Genomic DNA, 23,806 nt, shown 5'->3' on the forward strand with positions numbered 1-23,806 from the left:
AGAGCTAAAGCAGGCTTCAAGGGGCACTTGAGATGCACAAATGATAGTGGTTTGGTTTGATCTCAGCAGTTTGCGTTTTTCAAAATTGGGAGGGACAGAGATTTGAGCCACAACTGAGCTGAACTTCCAAAGACTGTCAAAGGTTTAAGAGATGGTTTCCCTTTTGCCCCTCACCAAATCCATGTTAGTTGCTTTATTTTCATGATTCAATGTAGAAATTTCACCATTTTGAAACCAAAGTACAAAAATACTCTTTTGCAATTACTTTATATGTGTATCAAAGAGGAATTTAGGTGTCAAAGGGATTGCTTAAAACAATGCTCCAGGGTCTAATACAAAAAAGACAAAGCATATTGTTGTAGAAGTGGAATCCAGATATTCTCTTTCAGAAGGTGCCAATACTTAGCATCTATTACAGGCTAATAGAGACAGCTACTGTGGGAACTGGGAGGGAAATTGGAAACTTTTAGGCTTTTTACTGTGGGAGAGGCTAGCTCTGGTAGGTTTAACTAATGGGGGAAGCAGAGGGGTTTTCATGTGGACTGATGACTTCTTTCTCTCACTCAGGCTGGGCTCTTCTGTCTTCTCGGCGTCCAGGTCTGGGAAGGTTAATGGTAAAGACCGTAAGTCCGTCTCAGTGCTGCAGACTATGCCCTGCCTTAGCATCCGAGGGGTCATGGGTAAGTCTTGAGGTAAAGTTAATTTCTGCATCTCCTAAGACAGAATAGTTCATAAAAATGCATAATGAACACACAGGCCAACCTTGAGAAATACATTCTATCGCATGCATTTCAATAGCGTCCGTCATTTTAGCATGGGCGTGTATGTGTCAGAATTTTGTCTGAGGGTCTGATGATAGGTGGTTCTCTAATTACAGCCAATTTCAGGGTTGAATCTCTCTGGATTTAGTTAGAGACTAGTGAAATTATTTCTGTGGTTCCAATAATCTCTGTACAAGCACCCAGAGACATTGTACGCGGTGTATTTTTAAAACTCATTCAATTAAACACACACACACACACACCCCTCCTTCCTCTCTGGGGACTCTACAGAACAGAGAGAAACAACAAAAGTTGATACAACCAGATTCCTCCAGTGCATTTTGTAGGGATGAATATAGATGAGCCCAAATGGCTCCTCTCCTCACCATCTCCACATCTGGAACCCTCAAACCTGTATATCTCAAACACAGGGGCATTTGGGGTGAGAAGTAACGTTCTCCCTGGCCATGGACAAAGTCTTCCTTCCGCCTACAACTGTAAATGGAATCCAGGGCCCATAGAACCTAGCAACTCCATTTATGCCTGTGTTGATGCTGTCAGGATAATGTGTGGCCTTTAATAACTGTAGAGAGGAATTTCTAAATATTCTGGCTAAGGGGTATTGCATTTCTAGGTGCCAGGTTTTACGTCTGACTTGCACATGTACTGACAAAAAACGGTGTGATACATGTGTTTCGAAAAATGCATATTTCATAGCTGTAATGACAAGTATTTCTGTTATAATACATACAAATGTATTAGGGGATGAAGCTCCTGGCTGGGAACTAAGATTTCTAATATTTGCTCTGTCGCTAACTCACTATGCGGCCTTGGGCAAATCACTTAACCTCTTTGTGCTTCAACTTTCCTATCCGTAAAATTGGGAACTACATTATTTATCTGTGTGCCTCAGGGGGTTGTTTTGTGGATTAACTACTTGACATTTATACAACACTTAGCATGTACACACTGTTCATATTTGCAAAGTATAGTTATTATATCATAAATATATTAAAGATCAGGAGGTGCTCAGATAGCATGATAATGGGGGCCAGACAGAGAGAGATTTCAAACATGAAAAAATGTATCTAAGTTAAACAAGTATTTTAAGAAATCTCTGAAGGAATGAAGATTCTCTTTGAAAGGAGTGCAGCCAACTCAAATTTGACTCCACATTTAATTTTTGTACAAGCAAGCTTGTAACCCAAGCAAGGATCAAGAAAAATGTTCCTACGATATTTTTTTTAAACAAATTCAAATGTAAACTATTATTGTTAAGAAATCAATATCACCCAGGCCTAGCTTGCAAACAGCAGCCTGGAAGTGATGCTAAACAAAAGTGAAAGTGATGCCATTCATTTTCATTTCCCAAGAAGTAAACAAACAGAAAATAAATAAAATAAAAAAATAATTTTTTAAAATTCATTCTATTTTAATTTTCTACGCTGTTGTTAGAAAGGTAGTTAGCATGAGTCTGCTACAGATTATGGGTTTTAAATTGATGTTAACCCATTAACAAACTGCTAGCTGATTTACTTACTTAATCCTTTTGTAGGGAAGTTTATGGAGAAAATATTAACCCTTACAGGAAAAGCCGCAAGGAAAATATAATGAAAACAGCCAGCTTGTTCGCCAGGAGTCATTGACTGGCTGATTCTGAAAATGCTGTTGGAATGGCTATTGGCAGGATGGGCTTTGGCAACTGGGGGGCTGGTTTGTATTTAATGTAAAACTACCCAGAGGGAAAGACGCTTACCGGGGTTGCTAGTGCATGAAAAGGTGAACAGAGTGTCCCAAACCGGTTGAATTTGTTAGCACTGATAGCCCCAAACACACGCCGACGGGCTTTCCTTCCTGTAATTCTTTTCACCAGGTCATTTTCCAGATGGTGTCTGAAAAGGCTCTGGCACTGAAAAGGGAAGAGAAAAAACTGGCTTGCAACAGCAATGATGCCATCACACTAATGTAAAGACTATCTCCCTTTTCAGAATGAGGGAACATTGGTTCACATTGCAAACAACTAAATCCACCACCACAGCTGCCCTCTTCCTAAAGCTCAGAAGCAGAAGGCATCAATGTCACTTACTGGAAATGCATGACAATGGTTTTATAACATCAATAGATCCCCTTTCCAAAGGAATGCTAATTACAGCTCAGCTTCAGTGGCTAAATGGACAGACTATTCTATGTATGATTATTTCCCCCAAACTCCAATATATGCCAGGCACAATGCAAGCCCCATGCCCCAAAGAGTTTACACTCCTGTGCTCATGCAGAGTCCCATGGATTCCTAGTGGACATCTGCATGGAGCTCATTGTAGGATCCACCAAGCGAAGATGACAGATGAGATTGCAGAGGAGGGACAAGGTGACAGCAGGATTCATGGGTTATAAAGCCAGAAGGATTCACTGTGATCATCTATTCTGATCTCCTGTATATCACACACCATCTGAGTTGCTCAATAAGGCATGGGACATCTCAAAGGATCCATCACGTGTTATTGGTTCTGTTTATTGTTCTTTTCCCTGCTCACTTCTCACATCCTTCCCAGCAGACGTGAAATTTGAGGAGGGAATTGAACATGGTGAGGGATGTGGCAAGGTGACCTGGTTTTGGAAGGGTGTTCTCAGGTTAAGGGGAAGCCTTCACATGGTGGTGGTTGCTTATTTTAGAGAAATTACACAGTTTTCTTTCTTTCTTCCTGGTGGTGTGACTTTTAGTGACTGACAGGTCTGGACTGATCTCCCCGAAGATAGTCATTTCTCTATATCCACATAACAGCTATAGAAGAGGCGATACAAGCTTTCCCCACCCTGGTGCTTCAGCCATGTCCTGGAGATAGCAGACCTCCAGGAGTGAAAGGACAGTTCTCAGTCTCCTTGGCCAATGTAGTCCCTGGCCTTTTTACTGAGAATGCCAAGAAGATTGCAAGTTAGTGCCAGTGGAGATATGTCCACTGGAAAATGGACCGAGTTGACCCATCTCATTTCACAAAGGCTACAGAGCAGAGTTTGGATGCGAGTAATTTCAGTCATTATGGATGTGGGCTAATTCCATTGTTTGCAATCCATTACAGTTGGAACAAACTACCAAGGGAAGTGGTGGATTCTCCATCTATTCAAGTCTTCATATGAAGACTGACTGCCTTTTTGCAAAATATGTGTTAGTCAAATGGAAGTTATTGACCTGGGATATACGGGACATCAAATCAAATGATCAAATGGTTCCTTCTGGCCTTAAAATCTATGAATCACCAACCCTCTGTGCCACCCAAACACCCCGAAAAGTCACATTTTACAATGGCATTAAACACCTGAAGAAGAGGTACTGAAGAATACATAAGAATGGAGCATTTGTTATCAGACCTTGGAGATTACTGTTATCTGCATTTCCTTATTAAATATAGTTCAGCTTTGTTGCCTCTCACAGGAATAAAACCCACTGGCTATTACTTTAAGAAACCATCCATTATTATTATTATTTAAAAAAAAACCACCTTTCAACAGTCTGTTTGCTCTTGTGTTTGCAATAAATTGGATTGCTTCTGCATAATCCGCAAACCGTTCCCCGTGCATGACTTTTTTGGCTTGCCTTTCTGAAGCAATCCCCAATGCTTTATCACTTTGTGTGTCTTTTAATTAATCTGAGCTCATGGCAGATTCTCTTATCTTAAGCTGCAGGGTTTTACCCTTCAGTGGAATGGCAGAGTGTCAAGGTCAGAGATAGACGAAAGATCTCACAGACTCACCTCGTGTTTTCTTTGATTTGAGGTGAACGATTGTGGAGTAGTCAGGCGGCTTTGCACTGCATCCTCGGCAGAAATCTGGCTGGGGGATGTGGATGGATGGGCACCATCCGCTCTTGGTAACTGGAACTCTGTAGAGAGAGAATAGGGTCAGCAGGGGGCACTGTATGGTAGAACATGGCATGTACAGTATTTCTTAGAGGCATGGGCAGTTCTGTCAGATTCTTCTTAAGTGGAATCCCAGCAAAGCAAGGCAAGGGCCTAAAACTGAGCAGGGACCACACACACCCAGTGCTAAATACCACATGACTCAGGAGAAGAATCACACCTCTTTATTATGTGGATTTAGCTTCCTAACACTGTCCTGGCCTGATTAAGCATCACCAGACCTTCCTTTTCCCATTTGACTCATTGGCTTCTGGGACACCTGTGTAATTGCCATAGGTGCGAAGGCTCTGCATGTGTTAATATTGCTTGAAGCACTTATCAACCTAACTAAAAAAAGAACCAGACTGTCCAACGTGGAGTCACACTCGGCCTGGCTTGGGCCTGTTCGTTCTTTGCATTTGAGCCAAATCGTAGCTTCATTATCAACAGCTGCCCCCCCCCAGCTCCGCATCCTTCCTGGATTTGAAAAGTTTGCTGGTTTGAAAGCCTTTGTGGGCATTTACAAATGGAAAGGTTTGTTTCTGCAGCCAGGCTGCTGTGTGATGAGACCTCTTCGGAGCTCAGCACACAGCAGCTTTGCACGAGTAGCTGCTGAGGCGTGATGGGCAGAGCCAGCGCTCAGCTGAGAGACCAAGGAATGCAGGTGCCACAGGAAGCAGTGATGAGATAATTCAGTAAGTGTGTCTGATCTTTCTGAGGTGATGCTGATCGAACACTCCAGCATGGTGTGGGATCACTGCGCTGACAGAGGTCAGCAACAATTCCATTTCAGTCTTTGAAAGAGGAGGGGTTTTAGCCCCTGTAGTCTGACAATTGCTTTCTGTCTATTTAAACAGCTGTTGCAGCTGAGAAGCATGCTGCTTCATTTCCTGTCCCAAACCATGCAAGCTGCTGTTTGCTGTGAAACAGATGCTGCATTTCAACCCAGAGCTGGCTGCACTTCAGTAATGCTTGAAGTGATCCCTGTGCAATTTGTCTGTCAGCTTTCGAAAGGGACAGTAATGGATAGTTAAGGTCCAGTCCAAAAGAAATGTTTCCATAAATTATGAAAATTGCAGTTTGAACCCCCATCACCTGTTTATAGCCAGGTAGAGCATGACAAATACAATTGGTGCAAATATTTTTGACAAAAATGTCAAAGCCAAATCGTTTCATGGAGATACATTGATTTCGACTACGTTTTTGACAGGAAGGCTTCAGAGGTCCAGGGCTCTCTGGTCCCATCTGACTAAATAGAGGGAGCGAGCAACTTGACTGGACAAACTTGACCTTTTCTATCCACAACCCCGTTTCACAAAAACACATTTTAAAACCTTGAAAGTTGTCATGAAACTGAATCGGCCTCCCCAAGCCAGCTCGTGTGAGATGGTTAGAAACTCAAATGAAAGTCACACCGGTCTGTATTCATTAGACGCTCCCCTCGGCCCGGGCTAATGGCCAACTGCCCAGCCCACAAACCCTGACCCTCAGCTCAAGGGTTCACAGAGCCAGGATCCTAGCTCAGCCCATTACAGAAATAGGTCTAGAGGTTTGAAATTTGGATATAAAACCTGAACTGCCTTAAAGTTCATGAGGGGATTGGAGGGCGGGGGGGGGAGGAAGAATCAGACCCATGTCTAATAAATTGGAAAAGTGCATGAAATTGATAACATTCCTTCACCTTTAACAATCAACGGCTTATTATAACATAGGGAAGGGCATTTATTTTCCCCAAGCACCCACTATTTCGCCTGGCAGTGCCCCTTTAAGCTTCTGAAGTCCTTTGGGATGAAACGTGCCAAATAAGTGCAAGACATTAATTCGTTTTATTAAAGATGATGCTACAAAGACAAATACCTTTGGACTCTGCCAAGCCCCCTTCGGGAGGCCCCAAACCGACAGAGACCAAGCGAGGTATCGAACAGTCACTAAAGTTCAAACATTTGGAGCGTGGCAGGGAGAGAGCTGCCCCTAAAAAGACCGTCTCTGCATCGACATTCACCTGCCCTTTCCATATAGGGTGGGGTCCCTGAGAGGAGAGAGCTTCTCTTCTCCCCTCCCCTGACTGCCTCTCCACCCCTAGGCCCCCTCACCTTGCCTCAGGAGACCTTAGGTCCAATCCTCTGGTGCGGCTTTTTTCCTCCGCCCCACCCTGCTTGCTGGACATGGTTCTAGATCTGTCCCCTCCCTTCCAGGGGATGGGGATTGGTTCGCTTCCTCCCCTCCTTCCTGGCCTGCAGCTTTATGTTCTTGGCTTAAACCCCTTTCTTATGGGACCCTACTCTACGCAGCCTGCCTCCCTCGCCAGGCTTCAGCATGTTTGTAACAGGGCTGGGCGTGGATGCAAACCCTGCACCGTTGCACTAGGTAGGGTGACCAGATAGGAAGTGTGAAAAATCAGGATGGGGGTGGAGGGTAATAGGTGCCTATATAAGAAAAAAACCTCAAATATTGGGACTGTCCCTATAAAATCGGGGCTCTAGTCACCCTACCATTAGGCTGCAAGTGCATTTGAAGGTGGCTCCCAAACACAGGGCCTGATCCAAAGCCCATAGATGCCAACGGGAGCCTGTCCACTTCAGTGACTCAGAGTCCTGGGTAACAGCTCCAGGGTAGACAGAGCTTGAGACCCATGAAGGAGACTGGGAGCCCGCTGCTGTCACTGGGAGGTTTGCAGGAGCAGGTTTCTAGCATGGGATCCTAGCATGGGTAGCTTTTGCTTTTGTTTCCCTCTCCGACCCCTAAGGGCTGAGAAGCAGACAAAGAGGCAGACACAGCAAGGTGACTTCAGAGGATGCCCAGGGGGGTCAGAGATAATTCATACAGTGGAGCCTGTAAAACACTGGCAGCCTCTGATCAGCCAGGCAAGGCTTGGAAGGTAGGATCTGGAAAGAGAATTATGCGGCTGTGTCTGTTCGAACAAGGGAATTCGCTATTTCCCCATTTCATTCCTCGCCTCCGATACCTGTGAGTTTTAAACAATATGCTGGGCCGGGAAAAGGCATTCTTCAGCATCGCCGGGGCCCAGCGCTGTCTAGACTTCAAAACACAGCAGTGCACACCCTTCCTTGAACTCCTGCCACTGCCTTGCTCAACATTTCCTAGACATGGAAGCTGAGAGCCCTTCGCTTTGCCAAAGTCTCAATCATGCTAACGAGCCCCTAGTTCCTGTAGCATCTGGCAATTGGACCTGCTGAACTTACAGCAGGTGTTAGCAAAGTTCATTTCCAAAAACACATCCATCCGAAAAATTCAGCCTTCACTTCCCATTCTGGAATGACAGCATCTCCCTTCAGGCTGACGGAGAGAGAGAGAGGCTTGGAGCAGGCCGTTCCTGGAGGGACTGCTTCCTAATAATTACGCTACAGGGGTAAGCTTTCTACTGGCGTATTACTGTCAGGCCAAATTGCTGTCTAAATCCTGTCAGAAAGGAGATACCTCTTGTAACTTGGAAGCGTGGCCTCTTTTCTATAAAACCAGCTATGTCCAGAGACCCGAGGTCACAGCTGCCCTAAATAACCTGCTCTTTCTCGCTTATGTCCTTTCCAACTTCTTATCTGTATGTGGAGGGATCTGTGGTTCTACGAATCTGGTTACCCTTAGGTGAGTTTAGATTTCTCATGTACTGAGGTGTTTATTTAATTTAGGGTAGAGTTTCTCACATTAATAGTTAGCCTTTCACTCTGTGGGTTTTCACTGCAAAGAATGGGACCTGGCTGTCTCTGAGTGCAGTCCAAGTGAAGAGAGTTTATAAGGAGAAGGCACAGGGTTTGCCTAACCCCACGATCTAAGTAACTCCTTAAAACCCTGTTTCTACCCCAGTCATGCCTCCTCTGCATCCCTCATGATGTGGCTCAGCCTGAACCCTTCAGTGCTGACAGGAGGCATTTTCCAGTTGCCTCTTGTTACCCCTACAGCGTGTGTCAGGTCCATGACACATCCAACCCCTGCAGGCTTTGGTGATGTGCTGGCGAATGGGTTTGCCTCACCGCTGTTCTCTACTGGATGGACTGTCAGACCTGCTCCAGTATCAGCTCATTACACCCTCATAGGACTTCACAGTTATTAATGGCTTTTATCTCACCACACTCTGTGAGGCAGGGAAATAATATCCTCAGTTTTAGAAACGGGGAACTGAGGCACATGGTAGGTTGAGTGACTTGCCCCATGTGACACACCGTGAGCCTGTAGCTGAGCCAGGAATTGAACCTATGTCTTTTGAGTCTTAGTCCAGACGCTAATAGCTAGGCCCTTCTTCTATCGAGTGGCATGCCCCTAGGAGGGATAGAACCCAAACTAACCCTAGAGGTCATTTAGCTCATGTAACAGAGGCCTATGTTTTTGGAGCTCAAGGTGTCGGTTGCCATGGAGTGTCCTGTGATTATTTTCAGAAGTGACTAGAGATTTTGAGTGTCTCAATTTTTGGGTGCCTAACTTGACACCCCTTAAAGGGGCCTGATTTCCAGAAGGTGGGTGTTCTGCACTTTCTAGAAACCAGGTCCCTTTAAGGCATATGAACCCAGGCAGCCCCAAATGGAGGCAACCAGAATCACCACTCACTTTAGACACTTGAAGCCCCAACACTCCAAAATTTTGACCCAGAGAAAAACACGCTCAGCAAAAACAATTTTTCAGGTGTTTGATCACGATGGAGCTGATTCCAGCCCCACAGCTCTGATCCGGCAGCTCTAATCTGATAGGCTAGAAAAGTAAAACAAATCAATGAAAAGCTCCACGTTAGGACTCCGACTGTCTGATGCAGAGATGACCGTGTGTGATAGATAATGTGTCAGCTTGAGCTGTAGCTTTAAAAAAACAAAAACAAATGTCATGCGTGAATATGAAGGGTGTGTTCATCTAATGGCAGGACACTGAACGGTAATTAAAACATTCAGCAAATGGGAACAGACCCACAAACACTTAAGTGGCCTAAGCCCACCTAATACAAGAACGCGGAAGGTGCACCTGCTAAGCAGAAAGGCAATAATCCTACTGCCTTCCATTCCACAGCACCTTCCATCTAAGGATCTGAAACCAGTCTCATTAATTCAGTTTCCCCCACAAGGTGGGTTTTACACATGGGGATGCAGAGGCACAGAGTGTACGTCATGCAGGAAATCTGTGGCAGAACCCAGGAATCCTGGCTCCATGTTTTCTGTTCTAACGCCTACCCAGCATGGCACCTGGTACTTAAGGGCTTGATCTCAAGCATTGGAGTCAAAGGAAAGAGTCTCTAATTGCTCACTGTTCGAGCTGCTTGTGGATTTGGATAGGGAAACACATCCAGATATAAAATGCTGCGGTGTATTGTGAGCTCTCCAAAGCAGCAAGATGGCAGATTTCTCTGTCCTCCCAGACAGCTGGAACAGATTTTACATTTGACAAAAAAGTCTGATATATGGGCTTCCAAACAGCACTCTGGACAAAGCGCTTATGTGTGTTTTAACAAACATGTTCATGAAGGCAGGGTTTGCGGCCAGCCCACTAAGAGTTGGCTGCAAGCTGCTCCTAACTTGGAAGGAAAAGTGCAAAAAATCTGTGTCCAGGCTAAACAAATCTGAGCACATGGACCCGTTCAGCCTTGAATCTCGGAAGCCTTTGACTGGCCAGTAGCTCCAGGTGGTCAGAATTTGCAGTCTTGCTGGTTGATTTCTATAGGGCCATTTCAATTGAGACCCCAAACGATGATGTGGGCTGTTCTGCACACTCCCCCCAGTTAGATAACTGCACAGTTACTACCATCTCCGTAGCACAATTCCCGAAACTTCAGAGCAAGGCAAATCGACCCTTTTAGGTCCTCACTCAGCAAAGCACTTAAGCACTTGCTTCATGCTAAGCATGTTCTTAAGTCCATCTCTATTCTGCACTGAAACGTGCTTAACTTTAAGAACAGACTTCAGTTCCCTTGACTTCAATGGGTTTTAAACACCTGCTTACGTGCTTTGCTGACCTGGCACCTTCATGCATCTGACCTATTATGTAATACTATCCATAGATGTGGGATTTCCTTCCTGAGCTCCATTGTGATCAGGTGGCATGAAGCATGAGATTTAACTTCCCTGATCTGATTATGCATATGGCAATAGTGGTAATGGAATTATCTAGCCTTTTAAAAATGCAGCCACACTATTTGACTCTCTGCTCCAGAAACGCAGAGTTCACAGTGAATATATTTCTGTTCATTTGGGAAGATCTGAAAGTATTTCCGTTGTGGGCATTTGTTCAGTTTAATGTGTACCAGGGGTCACTGTGTGTCCCCTCTCTGCTCTTGAGCTAGGAATTTTCTGGGCAGTGTTGATTTTTTTCCTTTGTTTTTAGTTAGCTTTTTTTGTTGGTACCCAAAGACCTTTGGGTGTTGGCACCACATCATGAGAATATTTTATTATTATTTACCACAGTTATGAATGCGACTCTGTTTACTGCATGGCCCCTAATGATTTACACAAATTCCTGGAACCCATGTTGTGCAAAGTGAATGGAAACCTCACAGCTGTGCATTCCTTCAGTGAGAAGGGCAGTCCGGTTCCAGTCTGTTTCTTAGCAATAAGTCAGGCCTGTGCAATCTATGGAACAGCTTGGCAGCCGCGTAAAACTGTCTGACTGTTAGAACAATTTGTTGCTCACTTATTCTGGGTCCTGCCCTGAAGTCCTGACTCCAGTAAACCCCCATCCCTCCATTTCCAGTATTTGCCAATTGGCTTCACTGAGTTTTGGCTGTGCGAAGCCTTCAAGATTGGAGCCTTCGGAGCACTTCCGACGCTCTGAAAATGACTTTTTTTTTTTTTTTTTTAACTCAGCAATTGCAGAACATTCAGTTCATTTTAAAGAGGTGGCAAACAAGCAGCAGACTGGGATTTGGCTGCAGTAATGAATTCAGCTCTCCCCAGCCTCACTAGCTGTACGTTTCTCCCTGGAACCGAATTAAAATACTTTAATATCCATCTTTCAGCACCTTTTGTGAAGCTGGATGACAAACAATGAGTCGCTCTATTTTATAATTACATAAATGTTAACTTGTTTTTAAAAAGAGACACATTTGGGGCCAGATCCTAAACTTTCCATCTGGCCACTTTGGGCTGCGCACACTGCACAGAACAGCCGGGAACCTGGTCTAGACGGGCAGCGGGGGATTCCCAAGGTTTACAGCAGCAGCTCCCAAAGTGCAGATTGTGCTGGACTAGCTGAGGGTGGAGAGCCATGAAGGTGTATGGAGTGAGCTGGGTAGGTTGTAACAACACATGGCATGGGTACAAGGGGATCAGTGGATTACATTTTCCTGAAAGGAGAGGGAATTAGACTTCAAAAGTCTGAGATATGCTGGCATGGGGAAAGGGAAGCATAGTGGGAATGGGGAACAGACAGGAGGAGGCCAAGAGTGGAGTGTGCTGTGTTCCAGCTGATCCTCACCTGTGCAATGGCTGGAAGGGCTCAGAACAAACCAGCCTGTCCAAGAGTGTCCCTTAGGCTGTTCTAACTTGCACGGGGAGCTGGTTTCACCCCTGGCTGCCCCCAGGAATGGGGAAGGTGTATTGCAGCCATCTTTGCCCCCTGTTCTGTCAGTTGCACAGAGAGTGTGAGGTCGCATTGTCCTCCCAGAACAGCTGAAGTTAAGGGCTAACTCTTGAGAATATGCTCCAGATTCTTAAGGCGGGCCCCACTGCGGGAAAACACTTACCCTGAAGTTGCTCTCTCTCCTCCATTGTGCTTCCCCCATTGATCTCCTGGTTTACCTTCTCTTCTGTCTCTCCCTCCACATTTCTGACAAGCTCCCCTGAACTGAAGAGCCGCCCATCAGTATATGCCGGCTGCTTGGTTGGCGTTCGTTTTTTCCTGATTTCTTTTCTCTCACTCCAGGGGTCCCTGATAAAAAAGAAAAAAAAATGTAAAATAAAAAGGTGCTACTGCTAGACTGGGTTAAATATCTGTAACCAAACCTGGGACTGATCATCACAGGCAGCCAGAGAAAATGTGAAACCCAAACCCTAATGGATCCGATTCATCTTACCTACAAAGGGTGTGGGGAGCTCCATCACAGGAGGCATTGGGAACAGGAAGCTACTGTTGAGAATAATCTTGGATTGGGAAGGGGGTTGGATTACACCACTTTACTTGATGGCCTTTTCCATCTGTGATTTCTCTGATTCACACCACAGTCACAGACAGTCATATTAACCTGTTTCTATAGAAGGAAAAGACAATGCTCCAATTGACGTAAGTGGTGCTAGATGCCAGAAAGAACATAGAAAGAACTGCCTCACGTGTTAGTCCATATGGTAATAAGATATCTGGCCATACTGGCAACTCAGAGTATGGCAGGGATTCCTAAAGTCAGAGCTGTGGGGAAAGGAGAAAGTATCACCCCACCTGCGTTAACATTCTCTTGCGATATCAGCCTAGGTCATTTCACAGCCTGAAAAGTTCACTTTTCATTAAACACATCGAAACTTGGAAAATTCAGCGCAGTTTGACATAAAAATTCATCTTCACTAGAATGAAACGTCACATGTCCAAAACCAGTGGGTTTGCTCAAAGATACTATTGCGCAGAAATCCACGACATTCCCCCAAACTCCCCATCTGGACCAGTTCCGTGAAATCAAAACCAAATGTGAAAATCTCAAATACTGCGCATGTCACTACAAATATTTCACATGGCAGTACGTAGCCCTATGGCCAACGTAGGAACACTATAGAAGTAGAAATTCAACAGGTTAAGATTGGAAGAGGTTAAAACCACAACAGAAGACAGTCCCAGCTCAATAATAAATTGGATTTATTGGTTGAATTGTATGGACACTAGTTAGATACCAATGCCTTCGAACAACAATAGCAATGCTTGAGCTGCGGAGTCCAACCTTGACCTAGCAGTAGTTTTAAAACCGGCTTATTAACTGGAATGGTGTGATACTTGGTTTATACCTAAGTTTACCAAATGCCTTCTCTTTATATTGTACTTTGGTCTCAGCTTGTGGCTGCAAAGCCAGTAGAGGTGACTTACCTGCAGTCCCCCACGCCACCCAGTCGCAGCAAATGGCAGGCGAGAACCAAACAGACGTGCTTTCCCACAGGAAGTGGGCCAGTTCAAGGGGAGCTGAACAAGTTAGACTTTCTGGAGTTTGTTCTGTTGAGAAGATGGGTAACTTCTACTAAGAAAGTCTTCGTGGGAGAATAAGCTTAAACCAGACTGTTCTCTCTATGTAACAGTCACGTCTGTCCAAAGCTGTTCACTGCGACTATAGGTAGCAAATAAAATAGACTACGGTAATGTATGGACACTCATTTCTCTTCTGAAAAGAAAATTCTTTGGGCCAGATTCATTACAGTGGCATAAGCAGGCACAGCTCCACTGAAGACCATTGAGTTGAGCCAACTTAAGTCAGCCCAGAGTCCAAAGCTTCCTGACAGCCTGGAAGCCATGACAGGATCAGACACTTTATCCATTCCCACGGCCCTGAAAGAATTCAGATTCTCCATCTGATAGTCGTACACAGCCGGCTAAATGACTATGCTTGCTGGGAGAGGCAAGCTGGCGTAATGCTCCTGAGCCCAGCATGACTCCACGGGTGGTTAGCTTGGTCCCCGGCCAAAGCAATGAAATTGGAAGGAAGTATGTGGCTTCTCGTTGGTACTCTGTGGTTTGACCATCTGCAGGGAGCTTGAGTAGGCGAGCATCTCTCTCTTCCTGCCCACCCCCTCCTCCACAGCAAACCAACAGCCCAAGAGCAGTGATAGTCTCTATCGCTATAATCAATGACACTTCTATAGAGCTTGCCATCTGAGGGTCTCAAAGCACTGGCAAGCCTGCACTTGGAACACTGCTTTCAGCTCCGGCACCTCAGTAACAGAAAGATGTAGAGGAAAGAACAGTAGCTGGATTAGCGGGACTGGTTTATGATGAAAGAGCTTGGCTATGGGAGATGAGATAATCACCTATAGCAGGGGTAGGCAACCTGCGGCACACAAGCTGATTTTCAGTGGCACTGTCACTGCCCAGGTCCTGGCCACCGGCCCGGGGGGCTCTGCATTTTAATTTAATTTTAAATGAAACTTCTTAAACATTTTAAAAACCTATTTACTTTATATACAACAACAGTTTAGTTATATATCATAGACTTATAGAAAGAGACCTTCTAAAAACGTTAAAATGTATGACTGGCACGCGAAACCTTAAATTCAAGTGAATAAATGAACACTCAGCACAGCACTTCTGAAAGGTTGCCGACCCCTGACCTATAGTATCAGAGGTGTGCAAAGGGTGGAGACGAATGGAGGGCATAGCTATGGGTAATGGGATGAAGGTAAGAAAAGGAGCATTGATGATATCAGGGGAGTCTTTCTGGCAGTGAGATTTATTAAATAGTGAAAGAGTCGTTCATTGGATGTGACAGAGGCCTCATCACGTGGCAGGCAATTTTAATCTAGGAAATAGCTCTACACCAATGGGAGGCACACTGGACAAATGAGATGAGTGTTGAATCTCTAATTTCTGTGATTAATGTGGAGATCATTGTTAGGGGTTACGAGCAGGGAAAACTTTTTTTAATCAGTTTTTCCATTAGATGCCTATTTTTCTAGAATATCCCATACCTTCCCTCCCATCTCCCCCAGCTTTTGCTTTGGCCTGAAACGTACTCGTACATGGCCAGAGAGAAATGTTTGCTGAATACAGATGAGGAGGGTGGGGAGGGAAAAGTACATTCATGTCATTTTTAAGATGCAAGATTACAAAAGGCTAAAAAAATAGATGTTTGTGGTTTCTGAAGCCATTTGGCATTCCTGGGTGGGAGTTGATGAGGCTCTGGGGTTTTGTTATTATTTAGAAACCCTTACATTTTGCAGGGCTATTTCTCTTCAGTGTGGGTATGTGTGGGTAGTAAAGCAGAGTAAAGCAGAGAGTATTTTGGGGAAAAAAAACAAAGTTAAAAATGGCCTGGTTATCGAGTTTAGAAAAGTGCTCATTGCATGTGCAACCACTTGTGTTTTTTTGTTTTTTTAAAAAGAGCTCAAATTTGCTGTAGATTTTGAGGATGTGGACATGCACAAAACACAATGAAATATATATGGGAAAACAACTGAAGCAGGCTCCTCTTGAGCTGAGATCCTGAAGAATAGATATATTTCATACTTCATTATGCACTTCCTGATTTATGTTTGTTTGTATCTAGTACTGTGTGAACACTGGGAGTGTGGGTTTGTACAAGAGTCAGCTAAACCTTCTGGTGAGCTCAGGTTGGATTGTTTCGAGGTTGAGATAAAGGTCCACACAAATGAAGAACTCTCTGCTGAATTCATTGAACTCACAAACTCAGAGAACAGTGTTGATCCAATATGCTGTGCTCTGATGGTCATCATAAGTTTTAGTAACTGTTGCACCAAATTCAGTTCTTGTGGGTATCTAGTTATACTTCGAACCTCATCTTCAGTGCTGAAGGATTCCCACTAAATCCTGCATGCTCAGAAGAGAATCCTATTCACTAGCATCAAGGGTTAAGCGGCTTTTGACCTCTCTGTCTCTGTCCCTATTAGTCAGGGCCGGCCTTGGGCCGATTCCCCCGAATCAGGCCCCGTGTCTAAGAGGGACCCGCTCCGGGGGTCTTCGGTGGCACTTTGGTGGCAGGGAGTCCTTCGATGCCGTGGAAGACCTGGAGCGGACCCCCCGCCGCCAAAGTGCCGCCGAAGCCCTGGACCGCCGCCGGGTATTCGAAGCAGGCCCCGCGGGTCATAAAGCCGGCTCTGCTATTAGTGCCCAGCATACTCCTAATCTGCCCTAGGACAATTGCTGTGGATCTTATTCTTCCTGATTCAGGCTATGTCTACACTACCGCAGGATCGACACTGCTGTGATCGATGCACCAGGGGTCGATTTAGTGGGTTTAGTGAAGACCTGCTAAATTGACGGCAGACTCCAGTACTCCAACAGGAATGAGAGGAGTAAGGTAAATTGACGGAAGAGCATCTCCGGTCGACCCAGCATGGTGTAGACACCACAGTAAGTCGACCTAAGCTATGTTGACTCCAGCTACGTTATTCACGTAGCTGGAGTAGTGTAACTTAGGTTGACTTACCACAGTAGTGTAGACATAGCCTCAGTGTTGACTCAATGTCAATCCAGTAAGTCAAGAATTATTTCACTTCTGTTTCTTTCTCCCAGCACTGGACAATTAAACACTATCTTCTCAAATGGTAACAGCCAATGGCTCAAGTTGTGGGCACTGGTGTGTAAATCCAGAGTGACTCTGCTAATTTCAGTAGGATCACTCTGGATTTACACCAGTGTGACTGAGAGTAGTGTTTGAGCCACAGTTTTGATGTCACAGACATCACTTAGAGAAAAACAGTCACTCCATCAGATTTTGTAAGATAAATGAATAATTACGCTTCATTCTCCCAGTAGCACTGCCATGCTGTGTGACAGTTTCCTGAAGGAGATATTCTTATAGCTGCAGAGGTTTGCACTCAGATGCTGGACAAATCTCTCTTGATCAGAGGTGACACACTTATAAGAGTTCCACATTCTTTACTTGCCAGGTTCAAGCACTTATTAACTATTGACTCTCAGGTATTCTCTGATCTGAACATCTAAAAACACACAAACATTACAATTTCCTTTTTCCCGGTCCCAAAGTACATACGGACTTGTCTAATAAGTGCATCCCATTTGATATTCTCTTTACCCATTACTTCTTTCAAATGGAAGAAAAAGGACTTCTGTTAAATTTCCAGTTAACCCTCTTTGTTCAACTAATACTTCCTTGTAAAACCTTAATATCATTAGTTTTTCTCTCGGGTTAATTAATATTTGATTAGTCATCTGGCAAGGTCATGGATGTTTATCAATAATATCAGTAAGATGATTGTCTTCCAAAAATTATAGTATCTGTAGAATAATTAGGCATTCTTGATAACAGCTAGACACAGATCTTTATTTAGTCTTTTGCTGTGAGTGGAAATTAATTTTGTTTGGCTATGAAAGAATTAATCCCAATTTACAGGGTAAGTTTGTCCAAAGCTTCTTCGGTATCATTTTTCCTATCTGACTTTTCCTTTGTGAATACAATGCTTTTTTTCCCTGGGTGAAACAACTGGATTTATGGAAAGAAACTGGAAGAACTTAGTATAATAGGCCTGACTTTGGTGAATGTTGATCTGAGTCCTCTGCTGTTTTTGTGGACTGAAGGGAAATTGAAAAATCTGGCACTTTACGAAACACTGTTTATAACTTTGGCTATTAAGAAAAGCTGGACTCAAGTCTTTACAAAGCATCTGATAACCTTTTCAGAGCTCCTGTCTGCTTCAAATTAACAGTGTTTATTCTCTTCTCCTCTAGTTCTAGCCCAGTGTAATCAGTTGACAAATCTTCAGCGACTTTAGTTAGGAGCACATTTGAAAGGTACGTCTGGTCTGTGGCTTGCACATGCAAAATTTTCAAAAAAGATTTACTCTTACTACTTCCTTGCCCGTTCCTCCCAGTTGCTGGTTTACTGAACGTACCTTGTACAAGGACTAGATTTATAGAGCATCTGCCTCGCCTTTGGAGAAGACTCTGAATGTAGATTATTCCAGGAATCAAGGACAGAAATACTGTAGGGGGCCATAGTTTCTTGGGCAGGGCTGGCAGGGGGCATGTAATTGAAACAAGAATTATTGAGGTGACTCGGTATGGGAGTATGGGAATTCCAGAGAGACATTTAAATCAAAGCACAAATCGGTAAAGCTTGATAATGATGGCTTTTTTCCCCATCCTGGACGCAGGTGCCTTTCAACCAGCATGCAGCCCATGGCTGTGTCTGTACTGAGCTTCTCTGGCAAACATTTCCCGCTGCAGCTCCTTTCTTGTAGAGAGCCTTACTGTGTGCATGGCCGCCACAACCATTGGCGTTTTGAATGCAGTGCCATTTTGACTTGCTCTGAGAGCAGACTTCTTGTTAAAAATACCACCTTGCCAGTGCTTCCACTTCAGTTAACAAGAGGGGAATGGCACGGATGTGAGCAACAGTGGGAAATTCGCCCCCCTGCAACCCTTTGTGTAGACGGCTCTTGAGCATCAGCATCAGTAGGAGAAGAGTAAAGGATGTTGAGGAGACTGCTTTCAGGGGGACAAGTGTTGCCAATGCTCATGATTGATTTCATGATTTTTCTTTGTTTCCCCCTAAAGCACCAGCTCCTGGAGTCATATGATTACATAATAATCTCAGCTTTCATTAAAAAACAGTAAGTTTCTAGTCCTTGTGGTTGAGTAGAAAAGGTTGAAAATGTGAACTTTTAAAGGCGCCAGTACACAAAGGCAAATTGAAAGAACCCCGAATGTGTCATTTTAATAATCTCAAGGTTTTTATGTCAAGCTCATGATTGGAGAGAGAGGGGAGAGTAAGATTAACTCAGCTGAGTTTAACTGACACTGTGGGATCAAGCTGATGAAAGAGGATTTTCTCTCCTACCCTATTAGAGCTCTCCTCATCCGGTCATCACATCTGCACAGCAACCTCTCATTTTCCGGCTTATAGGAGATTTTCTGTATTAATCTTCTCATAGCTCTCCCACACCCCACAGGATGTGCTGTGGCTACATTCTATAACCTTAGTTAGGCAGGCACGCTAACACCTTTGATATGTAGGCTAATTAACAAAGCTTATTAACCCCCCTCCTACTGCACATCCCTAACTATCATCTACCACCCCACACGGGATATCATTAAACAATTACAACCCTTTCTCAATAGGGACTCCATCCGTAAAGAAATATTTCCTGAACCCTTTCTTCTGGCCTTCAAACAATCCCCCAACCTCACCAAACTCATCATCAAAAGCAAGCTCCCCACAGACCCTCCAGTGCAAAGGGGCAGCAGACCCTGCCAGAACAACAGATGCAAAACCTGCAGCCATAGCTCCACTGCTACAATGATCAACACTCCCCCACAACACACCTTTCCGGATTCCTGGGTCCTACACGTGCCTATCACCATATGTGGCATACTCATCCAGTGCAAAAAAAAAATGCCCCAGTAATAACTATGTGAGTGAACCCAGACAATCACAACGCTCTCGAATGAACTCACACAGAAAAATGATAAAAGACAAAAACATCCTGTCACCCATGGGCCAATGCTTTTCCCAAAATGAGCAATCCCTCTCTGACCTCAGTCCTTGTCCTCAAAGGAAACCTGCACAATGTCTTCAAAAGACGAGCCGGGGAGCTTAACGTCAATCTTTGTTAGACGCTAAAAATCACGATCGTAATAAAGACACTGGGTTTACGGCTTATTCTGACACTCCTTTTGGTCACATGACTGCAGGGTGTTAATGGGCCATGTCACCTTGAAAGGTCTTTTAGAATATGTGTTAACCACGTATGAGAAACAATCTGTTTCATCTTATATTCAGCTCTGACACTCTGAGTCCCTTCCCCAGACCTGAGGAGAAGAGCTGAGCGTAGCGTGGAAGCTTGTCTCTTTCACCAACAGAAATTAGTCCAGTTAAAAAATATTACCTCACCCATCTTGTCTCTCTAATACCAAAAGTATCCCACATTTGCCAAGCCTACCTTAGCTGTTATACAAACTTCCTATGTGCATCACAGCTCGAATAGCCTTAACATTAAAATTAAAGCGTTTTCATATGCCTTAGCACATGATATATAATTTAATCTTGCACCAGGCCAGCGGTTACAAGTCAACAGTGATGAAGAAGGGAGGAGAGAACTTTATCATTTTGCATCTCTGGGTACATCCACACTACCCGCCAGGTCTCATCTAGATGCGATAAATCGATCCCCGAACGCTCTGCTGTCGAGTCTGGAACTCCACGAGGGCGAGAGGTGGAAGCAGAGTCGACGGGGGAGCCGCGGCCATCGATCCGGCGCTGTGAGGATGAGAGGCAAGTCGAACTAAGATGCGTCGACTTCAGCTACGCTATTCTCATAGCTGAAGTTGCGTATCTTAGCTCGATCCCCCGCAGTGTAGACCAGGCCTATGATACAGGAAGGGTGTTGGGGAGAAGATCCCAAGAGATGGGAAGGATCATCTGGAGCCAAAGAGGATGAGCCCTAATGTCACCCAAGGCACCCACGGGGATGAGATTACATAAGAATTTACATAGAATAGAAGCAAAAAGGCTCTTAGCAACCTGCACCTTCATCCCCTGTAGTTGCCCAAACTCTCCTTCAATCCCTTAATGGGAAGCACCCCATCCAGACCTGCCCAGCTAACAAATCAGCCCCTCCCACAATCGGTATTGTGCCCGTTAGCCAAGGCTAACTGAATTCCCCACACATATGACTTAGTACAAGACTCCACAAATCCCAGGGCCAGCCTTGCCCTTCAGACTGTCCAGGTCAGTATCGATTTGACTTTCTTGCTAGGTAAGCTCTGGTCATGACAATGAGGTGCCCTGGGGGCAGAGGAGGGGTAACATGTTCTCAGAAATTCATCACAGAAGTAGCCTTAGGCCTGGTCTACACTACAGGGGGGCGGGTGTCGAACTAAGATATGCGACTTCAGCTACGCCAATAGCGTAGCTGAAGTCAAACTACCTTAGTTCGAATTTCCTGCCTGTCCAGACGCCACGGGATCGAACTCCGCGGCTCCCCCGTCGACTCCGCCACCGCCATTCGCGTTGGTGGAGTTCCGGAGTCAATGGGAGCGCGTTCGGAGTTCGAACTATCGCGTCTAGATTAGACGCGATAGTTCGAACTCCGAGAAGTCGAACTCTCCACGTCAACCCGGCGGGTAAGTATGGACCTACCCTTAGAAAGAAGTGATCCATCTTGGGCTGGAAACTTACTTGGGGTGGGTGAACGTTGATGGATTTTTCAAGTCCCATCTCTTTTCCTGCCCAAAGGTTCCCACAAATTTCCCATCTGGGGTCCACAGTCTGGCGCTTCTGTCCGAGGAGCCGCTCAGAATGAATGAATCTGAACCGAACATGAAGTGCTCGACACTCACCACAGTGCTGTTATGGGCTCTCCAGCTACACAGTAAGGGAGGCTTTTCCAGAGAGCCCTGGAACAATGGACACAAGAGAAAGAGACTCAGGTAGCTGGCCACTAATCACAACCTTAAAAAAATCCCAACAGAGAAGGCAGAATCCACGTCACCTGAATGGAACCTAGGCTGTGGGATTGATCCAGGTCAATAAAGCTTCAGGTAAGAAGTGGGGTTATTCATGTGAGTGATGCATTTTGTTGGGTCTGACCAACCTTAGATAAAGGGGGAGGAGTTGTATAACAGATTTTGTTCTGTATTTTATCATCCTAAAACCACCAGCGCAAAAACCATCCTGTATTAATTCCTAGCTAATTATCCTGAAGAGATTCAGCCTTTGACCTTGTGTCCGATATACTTGGCATGGATTAACGAAACATTTCACACCCAATCTCATCATTTAATTAGAAAAGGAAGGCAGGAAAAACTGAATGCTCCCAGCGGCTAATATGAATTCCCAAAGCAGTGACCAGTCCCTGCTTCCAGAATGAAGCTCCTCATTACCTTTAAAAATGGAGAATAATGAGCCCAATCTTTTGTCCTTACTCAGGCGAGACTGCCTTGGGCTTAATTAGGATGAGTGAGGGAGACAAGGGTGAAGTTAAAAAGCGAACACATGGACAGCCGCACCATTGGGACATGTACACAGTGAACCTGAAGTAACTGTGATCTCAGCATGGTAACCCTCCAACTGCCCTTCCCACCTTTCTCCTCTCTGCTATTAGTTGACTTCACGTATGGGATCAGGAATTTGTTCTGTAAAACACCCAGCACACTGTATGTATTGTATGTACTGTATACATCGTTGTTAATAACACTATGTGACTGGCTCCGTGGAATACTCCAGCTGTGGTGTTAGTAAGATGCTTATCACTCCAAGTAACTTGTTTACTTAGCAAGCTTGATAATTGTATCGCTTGCTTTCTGCATGAGCTGTGTCTATAAGCCCCAGCATTGGAGATTTGTAAGGGAAGCAATCCTGGTGCTCAGCTCATGTTATTAGCTGAGTCAGCAAGAAAGGAGCACACTAGAGGCTGAGCTGAACTAATTTAATTTTTTTGCAGGCAACATGGCCTTTTGTCTCCCATTTTCTCCATAAAGGTTTTTTTAATCATGGAGTCCCTTCAAAGAAATAAACAGTCTTTGCTTTCCTGCCAGAGATGTAGAATTAATGTAGGAGACATGTTTGAGGGGAATGCCTGAAGGCCATAGTTAAGATGGTGATGCTACAAACTGCCATAGCCAAAGTTCATGCTTACAAACTGGAAGTTCAGGGAAACCCCAAGAGTTCCTGTTCAGGAAGAATGGACCAGTGGTTAGAGCAGCAGTCCCCAACCTTTTCCGGGTGGCGGGCGCTGGACCACGATCCACTGAAGTTCATGGCCGGCGGACAAGCATCCGCCGAAATGCCGCCGAGAAGCAGCAACGTCAAGAGGCATCGCCGCCAAAGTAGCGTCATCAAGAAGCGTCGCCGCCGAAAATCAGCGGCATTTCGGCAGCGACGCCTCTTGGTGACACCGCTTTTTGGCAGCATTTCAGCGGATGTTTGTCCGCCGGCCAGTACGCGGGCACACATAGATGCCCTGGCGGGCGCCATGGCACCCACGGGCACTGCGTTGGGGACCACTGGGTTAGAGCATTAGCTTGGGAATCTCAGGACCAATTCCCTGCTTCAACAATGTCTTCCTGTGGGAGCCTGGGCAAGTCTCTCTCTGTCTCAGTTCCCCCTCTGTAAAATGGTTCTCTGGTAACGGGAGCCATATGGCTTAGATGTTCTGAGCGTTCCCCACAACCCCTTTGGCCAGTGGAGCCACCCTGATCTCACATATTTACATACATACATATAGAGAGGCCTCTAATCTGCAGTTCTGTATCAATAGGCAGTAGGACTGATAAGCTAATTGGGGAAGAACAGCAACCACAGAGCTCTGAGGCCTCAAAATGTGAGGGCTAGTATAGTAATGTGTTCCTTCCATTATTCAGGGGTGATGAAGGGTTAGAACATGCTGAGAACATCCTGGTGGTTTGGGAACATTTACCACTTGGTGAAATGTTTTAGTAGATTCATAGACTCCCAGGCCAGAAGGAACCATTGTGATCATCTAGTCTGACCTCCAGTCTAATGCAAGCCAGAGAACTTCCTCACAGTAATTCCCAGAGCAGATCTCAAAGGAA

At 45.0% G+C, this 23,806-nt stretch overlaps 1 protein-coding gene across 1 annotated transcript in view; it reads right to left on the bottom strand.

The window, feature by feature from the left end:
• Window positions 1–251: 251 nt before the first annotated feature.
• The window catches only part of LOC120383138, a 60,609-nt gene continuing 37,054 nt past the window's right edge, over window positions 252–23,806 (bottom strand). Inside the window, exons 17-21 of the mRNA XM_039500759.1 lie at window positions 21,432–21,649; window positions 12,330–12,514; window positions 4,511–4,638; window positions 2,518–2,670; window positions 252–714 (exon numbers count right to left, since the gene is read on the bottom strand). Of these exons, the coding sequence (XP_039356693.1) occupies window positions 433–714; window positions 2,518–2,670; window positions 4,511–4,638; window positions 12,330–12,514; window positions 21,432–21,649 (966 nt within the window). The 3' untranslated portion in view covers window positions 252–432. The remainder of the gene's footprint in view (window positions 715–2,517; window positions 2,671–4,510; window positions 4,639–12,329; window positions 12,515–21,431; window positions 21,650–23,806) is intronic.

The sequence above is a fragment of the Mauremys reevesii genome, linkage group 15 (genome assembly GCF_016161935.1).
Source record: "Mauremys reevesii isolate NIE-2019 linkage group 15, ASM1616193v1, whole genome shotgun sequence".
NCBI lineage: Eukaryota > Metazoa > Chordata > Testudines > Geoemydidae > Mauremys > Mauremys reevesii.